Source organism: Rhincodon typus, chromosome 3, assembly GCF_021869965.1.
Source record: "Rhincodon typus isolate 14 chromosome 3, sRhiTyp1.1, whole genome shotgun sequence".
In the NCBI taxonomy this organism is placed as follows: domain Eukaryota; kingdom Metazoa; phylum Chordata; class Chondrichthyes; order Orectolobiformes; family Rhincodontidae; genus Rhincodon; species Rhincodon typus.
The window spans coordinates 59487314-59499891 of NC_063334.1; the positions used below are offsets into that span (position 1 = coordinate 59487314).

The following is a 12578-nucleotide window of genomic DNA, read 5'->3' on the forward strand; positions in this document are numbered from 1 at the left end:
CATCCATCAAAATAAATAAGTAGTCCTGGCTCCTGTTGTTGGAGATGGTAGTAAAACTAGCTTCATTTTAGGAGGTTGTGGATTTTCCAGTGTAGGTATTTGTAAACCCAGTCTCTTGTTTCATTCAAGTAGTGACCTAGTTTCAGTTTTTGGGTGAGACTTTTTTTAATACTGAAAAAGACGTTTTGACACTCTCTTGCTGCATTATAAATTGTTTATATTCTCAAGTTGCACTTTAAGGAAATACTTCCATTTGAAAGCCGCCTGAGAAATCTTGCCAGTGGGTCAGCCCAAATGCATGAGGTTTATGACGTGTGCATATAAAATAGAAAACCTGACTATTGATGTGTGCCAGTATAAAGGGATCAACTGCAAATACTTGAAATCCACCTTCTGTTGTGAAAGAGAATACACATTAGGAACCTGACTGGGCTACTCGGTCCGTCTCACTGCTCTGTCATTAAACAAGATCATGGCTCATTGCTCTACATTCCCACTTATGTCTAATAGTCTTTCACGCCCTTGCTGAGCAACATCTACCTTAAAGATGCTTCCACTGCCTTTTGAGGAAGAACATTTCAAAGATTAATGGCCCTCTGAGAAAAAAAAATCACTTTATCTCTGTCTTTAATGGATGATCCCTTATTTTTATATGGTGATCCCTAGTTTGAAACTACCTCAAGAGGAAACATCCTTTCCACATCTACTCTATCAAGACCCTTCCAGATCATGTATTCAATCAATTTGACTGTTATGCTTCTAAACTCCAGAAGATACAAGTTGAGCCTGCCCAATCTTTCCTCATATGACGATTCACCCATTCTAGTTTTTAGGCTAGTAAATGTTCTCCAAACTGCCTCCAAGATTCTTGCATCCTTTCTTAATTAAGGAGACCAATGTTATGTATAATGTTCCAGATGTGGGTTTCCCCAGTGCCCTGTGTAATTGAAGCATATCCTCCCTTCTTGTATTGCATTCCACTTACAATAAACAATAACACTGTATTAACTCATTATTTGTTAAACCTTTGCGGTAACCTTGTGCAATTTATGCACAAGATCACCCAGATCTCTCTCATCTTTGAGTTCTGCAATCTCTCACCATTTGGATAATACACTTCAATTTTATTCTTTCTGCCAACATGGGCAATTTCACATTTTCCCACATTATGCTACCATTTGTCAGATCTTCATCCATTCATTTAAAACCTATCTGGAATCTCTGGTAGTGTAATGCCCTCTTCACAACTGACTTTCCTAGCTATCTTTGTGTCACAAGCAAATGTCACAGCCATACATTTGATTCCATTCACACAGTAAATCATACAAATTGTAAGAATTTGAGGTCTCGGCACTGATCCTTGTGGCACACCACTTGTCATGTTATACTAACTGGAAACTGACCCATTTAAGTCTATGCTTTGCTTGCAGTTAGCCAGCCAATCTTCATGTCTACACTGTGAACTTCTGTTCTCCACAAAACCTTTTGATGTGGCACCTTGCTAAGTGCCTTCTGGAAATCTAAACACAGAACATGCACCGATTCCTCAGTTATTCAAAGCACATGTTACTTCCTCAAGGAACTCCAATTAATTGGTTAAACATGATTTTGCTTTCAGAATACCATGCTGAATCTCTGCCTGATTTCCTTCAACTTTTCTAAGTGCTCTGCCATAATTTTTTTTTATAATGTATAACATTTTTCTTAATGATGTTGGGCTAACTGCCCTTTAGTTTGCTGCTGTTGACTTGCTCACCGAGCTGGCTTGTTTTCGCTCAGAAGTTTCGTCACCGTGCTAGGGGACATCATCAGTGGAACCTCCAGTTAAAGTAATGTTGTTCTACTCTGCTTGGAATTTATATTGTCTGGTCCGTTATGGTGAGTAGCGTCATTTCCGGTTTTGATCTGTATGGTTTTGTATATGAGGTCCAATTCTATAGGTTTGTTGATTGCATTACAGGTTGAGAACCATGCCTCTAGGAATTCCCGTGCGTGTCTGTGTTTGGCTTGGGCTACTATGATCACGTTGTCCAATTAACTAATGTAACTATAGTAGTCCAAGCCAAACACAGACACGCACGGAAATTCCTAGAGGCATGGTTCTCAACCTGTAATGCAATCAACAAACCTATAAGATTGGACCCCATATACAAAACCATACCGATCAAAACCGGAAATGATGCTACTCACCATAACGGACCAGACAGTATAAATTCCAAGCAGAGTAGAACAACATCGCTTCATCAGAGGCCTCTGATGATGTTACCCAGCATGGTGATGAAACGTCTGAGCGAAAACAAGTCAGCAACCTCACCCACAACCCGAGCTACAAATCTTTGCTAAAACTTTAAATGTCCTTTAGTTTCCTGCTTTGAGTGTCTCCCTTTTTGAATAAAGGTGTTACATCTGCCATTTCCAATCCAATGGAATCTTCCCCCAAATCTAGGGAGTATTGCAAAATTATTATCAATGCATCAATTATCTCCATAGCCATTTTTAAAAAAAATCTAAGATGAAATCAATCAGTGTTTCACAGACTAATATCCATTTGTCGAATTAGGGTAGCAAATTACTTTCAGAGACTTACAAGGGTTTTAGTGTAGATTTGTAGATTAGTACAATTGCTAGTTCCACTTTTCCCTTCTGGATCCTTCCCTTGTCTGGAAGTCAACATTCCAATGCAGAAGAACCCCGCTCTTTTTTTTTAAACCCACCTGTCCTGATGCGTTCTACCCTAGTGGTAAGGACACAACACTACACCACAACAGCCTCCCTCAGAACCCAGCTGTTTTTTTGTTATAGTTACTTTTTTTTAAAAACTGGAGCAAAGGGGATTTGAAGTAGAGCCTTCTGGCTCACACGTAGGAACAGTGCCCCTCAGAACAGAGTCCTCTGGCTCAGGGGAAACAATACCACTGTGCCACAAGAGGCCCCGGTATTGTTAATAGAACTGTTTCGACATGTTGTGAAACACCGAAACACCTTATCAAATCACCCATGTTACAAATTAAAAGTTCTTGTCCTGTTTTAAATCTTAGGAATTGAATTTACCGAAACAACTTTGTTCTAAGTCCCATTTAGGTGATGAGATATTTAAAGGTTGTTAAAAAGTTACTTTTCACAAATTCCAGCACTTTAACATTTAACACACTTCACTGGTAGAACTGATTCTTATTTAATAAAAATAAGAATTAAGGTAGTGGTTGCCGTTTTCTGCTTAAGCTGTTGTATTCCATTGTCTCTCTGCTACTGGTCTCTCTCTCTCTGTTTAGACTCCTCTTTCCCAAAGCCATTGCCCCTGCTCTCTCAATGTGCTCAGCGTCTGTGTCTGTGCTGGTGATTCCTACTTGCTGTTCAATCTGCATTCTCTCCCGATGTTCTCTGTTGTGTGTTTAGTCTGATGCAACTTGTGAATGTATTATCAGTAATCAATTTTAGTAGGATTGTAGAGTCATAGAGTTGTGCAGTATGGAAACGGATCCTTCAATCTAACTTATCCATGTCAACCAGATATCCTAAACTAATCTAGTCCTATTTGCCAGCATTTGGCCCATATCTGTCTAAACCCTTCCCATTCAAGTAACTATCCAGATGCCTTTTAAATGTTGTAATTATATCAGCCTCCACATTCCATACACATTTCACCCTCTGCGTGGAAAAGTTGCCCCTCGGTTCCCTTTTAAATCTTTCCCTTCTCCTCTTAAACCTGTGCCCTGTAGTTTTGGACTCCGTACCCTGGGAAAAAGATCTTGACTATTAACCCTATCCATGTCCCTCATGATTTTATAAATTTCTATAAGGTCACTCCTCAGCCTATGACACTCCAGGGAAAATAGCCCCAGCCTATTCAACCTCTTCCTGTAGCTCAAACCCTCCAACCCTGGCAACATCCTTGCAAATCTTTTCTGAACCCTTTCAAGTTTGAGAACATCTTTCATATAGCAGGGAGACCAGAACTGGAATGCAGTATTCCAAAAGTGCCCTGAACAATGTCTTGTACAGCTGCATTATGATGTCCCAAATCCTTACTCGATGCACTGACCAATACAGGAAAACATACCAAACACTGCTTCTCTACCCTGTCTACCTGTGACTGCACCCCAACGTCTCTTTGTTTGGCAACAATCCCCAGGACCCTACAATTAACTGTACAAGTTACAGCACTACCAAAATGCAACACTTCATTCCATTTTGTTTATGGATTACATATTTTAGTTTGAACATTCAAGACTATTGATTTTAACATAGTTTGGAAATGTTTTTTGCTTTACTTTTAGGATGGTGGATGTTGGAGGTCAGAGATCTGAACGAAGAAAATGGATTCATTGTTTTGAGAATGTCACCTCAATCATTTTCCTAGTTGCACTAAGTGAATATGATCAGGTTCTGGCTGAGTGTGATAATGAGGTAATTGTTTATCAGCAATCGTATAATAAGATTGTCAACAAGACCCAAATTTTACTGAAGACATGCCCCATTTTTAAAGTGTTAGAAATTCCTAAAGGCACAAGAAGTAGAAATTTATGAAGTTAATTATTTCAATCCATATTTTTCTGAATCTTGTGTAGCATTGGCTTTGTCAAAAACTGAAGCGCTTATCGTAGCTTTGCACTGATGGTAAAGAATAACCAGTACCATATTCCTGAATTTATACACGTTTTCATGCCATTTCATCCATTTTTAAAAAAAGTTAATTTTCAATGTTTAGTCAGGTTTTTTTTTGCTGAGTGAGACTGTATCCTGATGCTGAAAGTTCAAAAAAGAAACATTTTTTTCACAGTGCAATTCATGATCTGGATGAAACACATAGTGAAGAAAGCTTAAGTAGTAAGTTTATATTCTTCCATGTAACGATGAAACTCCATAATTTGCCTAGAGTTGAATTTGGCTGACTTGATTTCATTTATCAGCCCTTTCTTTGCTGTGTGTTTCACTCAGATTGTTAATTGTACTGCAAAGAGTTAGTTTCCTTTTGGAACTTCCCACAAAAACTAATTTCAATCGAACTCCCCAAATGAAATAGACAATTGATAATGAAAATAATACGAAATAAATGAAATGGAGTATGAGTAAGGCTGAGTGGTCTGACTGTTGTACATGTCCTACAATTGAAACGATTAATAGTAATTGAAATCCAAAGTTGTTTTTCTTTGAAGTAAATGACGCTATTATTCAATCTAGTTAACTATCAATGTAAGAGTTGTAGATTCTGGTTTGGGTTCATGATAGTATTGCATACAAGGGACTGGATTTGGTGGATAGTGGGATTTAGGGAATTTCTTGATTTGCTGCGTCGTCTTCATATTATGTGATCATTTTTTCTGCAGCCAGAGAGCAGGGTCGATGTGGGATAGATTTGGGCGCACTGCCTTGCTCTTGGATGTGGAGCAGAGATGACCACGGGCTGATGAATGCAGAGTTGGGCTGTTCAAAAGTTTACTCTGGTTCTCCAGGGCTTTGTCCCAGTCATCTCTTGAAACGCTAGACCTTGTAGCATCAAACCTTCCACCCATGCCATACATGCCAAACTGTGCCAACTAAAGGCCCCAACCCATGATTTTGGTGGTTTATACTCTAATACCACCGTGGTGCCAAATTATGACATAATCACTAGTTCTGTGTCAACTCACTTTACACCCACCATGAGGACCCTCAGAAGCCATGCTGAGAAGAAATAAAGTTCTACATATCTAATATTCCTTTTTATTCATTCGTGGGACATGGGCTTTGCTGGTTAGGTCAGCATTTATTACTCAATTGTCATTGCCCTTGAAGGTAGTGGTGAGCTACCACCTCGAGCTGCTGCAGTGCATGTGCTGTCAATAGAGCCTCAATGCCATTAGGGAGGAAATTCTGGGATTTTGACCCAGTAGCAGTGAAGGAATGGTTATATATTTCCATGTCAGGAAGGTGGACGACTTGGAGGAGAGCTTGCATTTGGTGGTGCTCCAATGTATCTGCTGCCCTTGCCCTTCCAAGGAGATTTAAAAAAACTCTATTCATGAATGCCTATTCAAAGAATATAAATTTCCTACAGCCTCAATTAATAATCCCATATCAAAGGCAGCTAATGTTTAATGGTTGCTCTGAGCTGTCAATCAAAATATAAACCAAGGGCACCCTTTTTTCCTCCACAATAATCATAGAATCCCTACAGTATGGAAAACAGGCCATTTGGCCCAACAAATGTCCACACCGCCCCTCTGAAGAGCATCCCACCCAGACCCATTCCCCTATCCCTGTATTTCCCATGTCTAACCCACCTAACCTAAGGCACTATGGGCAATTTAGCATAACCAATCCACCTACCATGCACATCTTTGGACTGTGGGAGGAAACCGGAGCACCCAGAGGAAACCCACGCAGACACTGGGAGAATGTGCAAACTCCATGCAGACAGTCACCTGAGGCTGGAATCAAACCCGGGTCCCTGGCGTTGTGAGCAGCAGTGCTAGCCACTGAGCCATCGTGCTGCCCCGATAATGCTGGTGGAAAGCAGTCAAACATTCATAATGTTAGAATGGAAGCTCTTGAGGTTCTGTCAACAAACAGCTATTGAAACCACTAGAACTGATTTTTAACTACTCGGACAGTTTTACTTCAATTCTAAAGGGCTGACCGTTTAAATAACTTGGCAGCATAATAATTTGAAAGACCGTACTCGCCTTTTCACTCAAATAGTGAATTTTTGGAGTCCCTACCTAAAAGGGCTGTGGAAGCTCCGTTAATGAGTGTGTTCATGATAGAAATCAGAAGAGTCCTTGATATCAATAACATCAAGGAATATGGAGGAAGCGCAGGAAAATTAGGTTAATGTCAATTATCATCACATAATCTAGAGTGATGGAGCAACCATGGGCTGAATATTCTCCTGTTCGTGAGGCAAGCACTTATTGTTCATTCCTAATTGGTCTTAAGGTGATGCTGTGCAACTTCCTTTTGATTGCTGCCCTCCATGTGGTGTAGGTACACCCGTAATGCTATTAGGAAGGGATTTCCAGGAGTTTGACCCTGTGGCAACAAAGTGAATGTGAAGTGCAGTTCAAAGTTAGGATGGTATTGATGCTTGAAGGGGAAATTGTGTTTAGTGTTTCCATTAGACTGCTATCCTTATGGTTCTAAATTGTGGAGGTTGCTAGTTTGATAAATACTGTTGAAGGAGGCTTGGTGATTTGCTGTATTTTATCTGCACATGGTACGCACCATTGCCACCTGCTTTGGTGATGGGGGTGTTGGAGTGGATGGAATGTTCCAATTATTTGATGGAATGCAGATTAGTCGTTTGTTTTGACTTAGTGTCGAGCATCTTGACTGTTGTTGAGAATGCACTGCTTCAGGCAAGTAGTATTCCATCATTTTTCCTGCTTTGTGCCTTCCATGTAGTGGACAAGCTTAAGGGAGTAAAGAGGTACATTACATTTGAGAGAATTTCTAGCTTCTGATCTGTTTGTGTAGCTGGAGCATTTATGTGGTTCTTCTAATTAGGCTTCTGGTGAATGCTAACCTGATCAATGGATGTTGATGTTGGGAAGTTCTGTGGTGACACAGCCATTGAATTTAAGAGAAATGTTTAGATTCTTTCTCGTTTTGAGATGGTCATTTCTGCACAATTGTGTGGCATAAATTTTCCTTGTCGCTCATCAGCCCAAGTCTGAATGTTGGCCATAAGGACACAGACTGCTTCAGTAACTGAGAAGTTGTAGATGGTACTGAGCCTTGTGCAATTGTTAAACAACTCCACTTCAGAACTTATCGTGATCTTGTTGATGAGCCAAATCTGAGGACACTGCCCTGGGTAAATCCTGGAGCAATGCAGGGGCTATAATGGTTGGACCCTGACATACATGATATGTTCTAGAGTCTTAGAGTCATACAGCATGGAAACAGACCCTTTGATCCAACTCGTCCATGCCGACCACATTTCCCCTAATCGCACTTGCTAGGACAATACCTTTCTTTCATTTGTTGCTGAGTTAGAGAGAATCATTGGAGTGCTAGTTGGCCAGATTGGATTTATCCTGGTTTTTGTGAACAAAACTAACTTGGGCAATGTTCCACATTGTTGTGCATATGTCAGTGAGGTAGCTGTAGTAGAATAGTTTTACAGATAAAATGGCTAGTTCTGGAGTGTGAGTCTTCAGTACAATTGCCGGAATGTTGTTAATCGCTGAACAATTTGATGTATCCAGTGCCTTAAGCCTTTTCTTGATATCACATGGAATGAAATAAATTGGCTGAAGATTCATGTAGGTGATGTGGGGACCTATGAAGGAGGGCAAGCTGAATCATCCACTTGTACTTCTGAGTGAAGATGGTTATAAATGCTTCAGTTATTTTTTTTAAACAGTGGTGTCCTTGGTTTGCCCATCACTGACTGTGCTGATACTTGTGAAACTGCCCCCTCCACTTGTTTAATTGTTCATCAATATTCAAGGCTGGATGTGGTAGGATTGCATAGCTTTGATCTGATTTGTTGGTTGTGGGATCTGCCAATGCAATACTACTACTGCTGCCCGGCATGGTCCTGTGTTGTGCTTCAACAGGTTTGTAACTCATATTTAAGAATGCCAGGTGCTTGTCCTGGCATGGTTTCCTACATTCCTCATGGACTGATCCCTTGGTTCGATGGTGATGCTATAGTGAAGGATATTTTAGTCAATGAGGTTAGATTGATGATGAATTTAATTCTGATGCGACTGTACAGTAGATACTTCAATAGTACTGTTGTGTTTTGCCTGTGGCAGGTACTTTAGTAAAATGGAGTAGGTTTGTTGCTTCAGCCACCAGCTGGCAAAGGCCCTGTCTAGCATTTATGTTCTTTGGGATTTGGTAGTTATGTCAGTAGTTGTGACACTGAGCCACTTTTTGTGATAAGCATTTGAATGCGCCCACCTGAATACATAGCGCTCACGTTACCCTCAGGTCACATTTAACATGGAGGAGCACTAATTCGTTGGCTGGGGGATGGTAGTGGATGGTGAGGGATGCAATTTCATGGTATCCGTGATCAATGATGAGGTCTACCAGGGCTAAACTATTCCAGCTATATATTACTGTACCACCACCCCTGTTTGGTCTGCCTTGTCAGTGTGATGGGGCATGCTTTATAATATGGCTGTGTTTGACGAGTTTGTGGGACAGGTTTCTGAATTTTCCCACATATGGAAATTTTGAAAGAGTGACTGGGCTGGCTGTGCCACTATTTATGATACCTAGGTTGATGCCAGGCGGTCTGCCCCAGTTTTATTCCCCTTTTTTTGCTTTCTGCTCCTATAGAACAGGATTAACTTCTTTGGCTGTTGGCTGTGTCACTTTCGGTTCTTCATTGGTTTTACTATGCCCGTGAATACAATTTTCAGTAAACAGCACTGAAGAATTAGACTGCTGAATTGACATTGTCAGAGGTGGGAAAATATTAATCAACAAAACAACCCAATTAAAAACATTTCAGAAATAATGTCACATGGCATATGCTCCTCTGAAGAAAACTAGGCAGAATTCTGGCCTTGGACAGAATCACCTTTTCAAGGTAACTTTGAATGCATCCCAAAGATCTTGTGCAGAAGGTTTTCTATTGGTAATCTGCTGTTATATTTGTTTAATGTACAATTGTCTTATATTCTGTTTTTTAGAATCGAATGGAGGAGAGCAAGGCATTATTTAAGACAATTATCACCTATCCCTGGTTTCATAGCTCGTCAGTCATTCTCTTCCTAAACAAGAAAGATCTTCTGGAAGAAAAGATCATGTATTCTCATCTAGTTGATTATTTTCCAGAATATAATGGTGAGTGTTTTATGGAAATTTGAACCATTTCAAATAGTAATTGCTAACATTGCATAATGGCTTAATATTTTTTTTTTGTTGGTTTAACAATAATGTCAAATGTAATGAAGTTATTTCTGTTGGAAAATAGTGGTGTGTTGAGATTGCAGTAAGTGTCCACATTTATTCCCACAATACTTGTAGGCGTATAAGCTGCATTTCTCTCTCTATAATGCCAAACTAGCCAGTAGTACATTTTAATTTTTTTTTTCTTTTATAAGAAATTCCAGCAGTTCTCCTGCAATTGCTCTCAGCTGAGGGTGGGTTGTGGTTGAGTCGGAGGTTAAAGGCAAGGAATCCGAAATTAAATCTGACATCTTCTGATATTAATAGAGCTGGGATGAGTAACGGATAATTAATTTTTCTCATGAGAATTTCTTTGCTTGTTTGATTGTAAGGAACTGCCTGCTTTTGTGCTAGCAGTGTAATTTTAGTTTTCTTTTAGGTTTATGTTTATAACTGCAGGTGGCCAGCTTTCTCAGGCCTTCAGGAGACTCGGTAGCTGAAAGAAGCCCTGAAGGGCTGAATCAATTAGACAAGTGTCTTTACTTGTGGGCCATGAAAGCAGGCGTATTTTATAAAGGCCCAGCAAGCTACCATGTAAATCAACGTGATCTCTCTGTCTGCTCCAATATTGCTTTTCTTCCAAAAGACCTGTAGACTATTAATTGATGCCCTGTGGATGGAAATACCACAAACGGGGGTGGGGGGAGGAAAAAAGGGAGCAATTAAATTCAGTGGGATATTTACAAAACCTTTTTGCTGGTGTCTGAGTAGTCTGTCTGTACCAAATTTGCTGTCTGGCTGAGATCCAGGCCTTAATTTCTATAACCAGTAACTCAAGTAATTTTCTCTATTTAATTGGCTTGAATAATTATTGAGAGTTTCTTGTATTCCACCTGGTCCAGATTCAATTATAGGCAACCCTTTTCAACATTAATCTTGCTGAGCAGGGAGGTCTGAAATGCTTGAAGAGGATAGAGGTATAGGGAAGGACAAGGCCCTGCAGAATTATCAGTTGGCCTCTTTTTGTGCTGTGAGACCATTGAACACATCATGTCCAAGCAAGCTTTCTACAAAGTGGGAGCCAAATAGATCAGCAAGCGTACTGGAGGTATACAAATGGGACTTCAGTCCAGAGTATTGCAAGTTGTTTTGGATGAACTATAGGTTAATGCATTTAGAGGTGGAAAGACTGGAGAGTGATGCACAGCAGTAGAAGGGGCTTGGGTTGCCAAGGACATGAATTAGTTATGGTAATTTATGATGGGGTGGGTATGAGATTGGAAGTTTAATTCTGAGATTGCCATTGTTTCAAGCTGACATAATGGCCAATGTGCATTGTTTCGGTAAGGACTGAAGATCTTTTTAGTTGGAAGAGAGTTGAAAGTTGGTTACAGTTGAATAATGCCATCCAGCACATCTGACTTCATTCAACCAGAAACTTCTTTCAGTTCCTTTTATTGCAGCATTCTATTATTTCCACCTGATTTCCCATAGCTGCTTGGAGCTACAGGTGAGACTGAGTCAAGGTAAGGACCAATAAGGATGAGACACTTGAAAGATCCTGAAAAGCCTTTTGGAGAGAGGTGCTAATCCTCCCTTACACCCCTGCAAACCACAGGTGAGGGTGGTGGTGGAGTTCTCTACTGTCAATTAGTATAGAGATTGGTATACCCTAGCACGAGAAGACTGATTCCAGTCAGTAGGTTAGACGAGACTATTCTGAAGAACAGAGATCTTGAATGTGGGTCAGCACCTTTAAAACCCTTAAACCTCAACAAGACACAGAATACATCTTGGTCATTCAGTCATCTGGATCTCTCTCCAACCTTCTGGACTTAACTTCCACTAGTCCACGATGGGTCATGAGAGAATGTGATTATTGACGTGTAACTGTCCCTCATTATAATCCAGTTTTTGCACTAGTCATTTTCTTCTATCGTCTGTAATTTATCATCTATTTGTCACAAGTCCTGAAGCAATGAGCAGAAATATCCTGTATACCTTTAGAGATATTGTGTATCTCATTCCTGTAGAGGCTCTTAGCCCTACCTCTCATAAGTAAGAAAAAAAAAACTGGTCAAATGAAAACAGATTTGATTCAGGAACCTTCGGAGGAAATCCTTGCCTCTTCAGGGCTTGCTTAATAACTAGTCGCCACTATTGAGGCACAATGCCGAGCAAAACATCCATAGTACTGTTTAGAGTGATGCACAACATTTGGCAGAATCAGAAAGCAGACTAATTTCAGTCCTATGAGAACCATAAAAACTAAAGGAGATTCTGCGATGCTCTGAAATCTGTCACTGGGCCCCTGTCTGCAGGTTTGCCCTTCATACCACAGGTCAACACTGCTCACAAAGTTCAAATCCAATCAGCCCTCATCTGTCAATGAAGAAGCAAACAACACACCACCAAAGTTTGCCAATAAATATTGTCTTGATAACCTTTCTGCACTGGTAGAAGTGCTGATTATATTCAAATTTCTGTTTAGCAGCAAAGTTTCATAGCTGATGTTATTGCAGCTGATGTGCATAAGGCTGGACTCTTTCAATCTCTTGTGGGATCAAGCAATGTCCCACAAGAATACAGAATACAAAATTACATTGCCTATCTCTATATGGAAAAAAGGAAGTCACCAATTTTGTGTCAAACATGGAGGAATCTTGCCCCTCTTCATCAGCAAAATCTCCATCAGAATTATTCTCAACTGTTTCACATGCGTCATGACCAGGATCTGCTGCCAGAGT

General features: G+C 40.2%; 1 protein-coding gene across 1 annotated transcript in view; it reads left to right on the forward strand.

Annotated features, from left to right (window-relative positions):
* Positions 1-12578, forward strand: part of LOC109912519 (guanine nucleotide-binding protein subunit alpha-14) — a 35250-nt gene that overhangs the window by 14879 nt on the left and 7793 nt on the right. Inside the window, 2 exon segments of the mRNA XM_048593466.1 lie at positions 4278-4407; positions 9633-9786. Of these exon segments, the coding sequence (XP_048449423.1) occupies positions 4278-4407; positions 9633-9786 (284 nt within the window).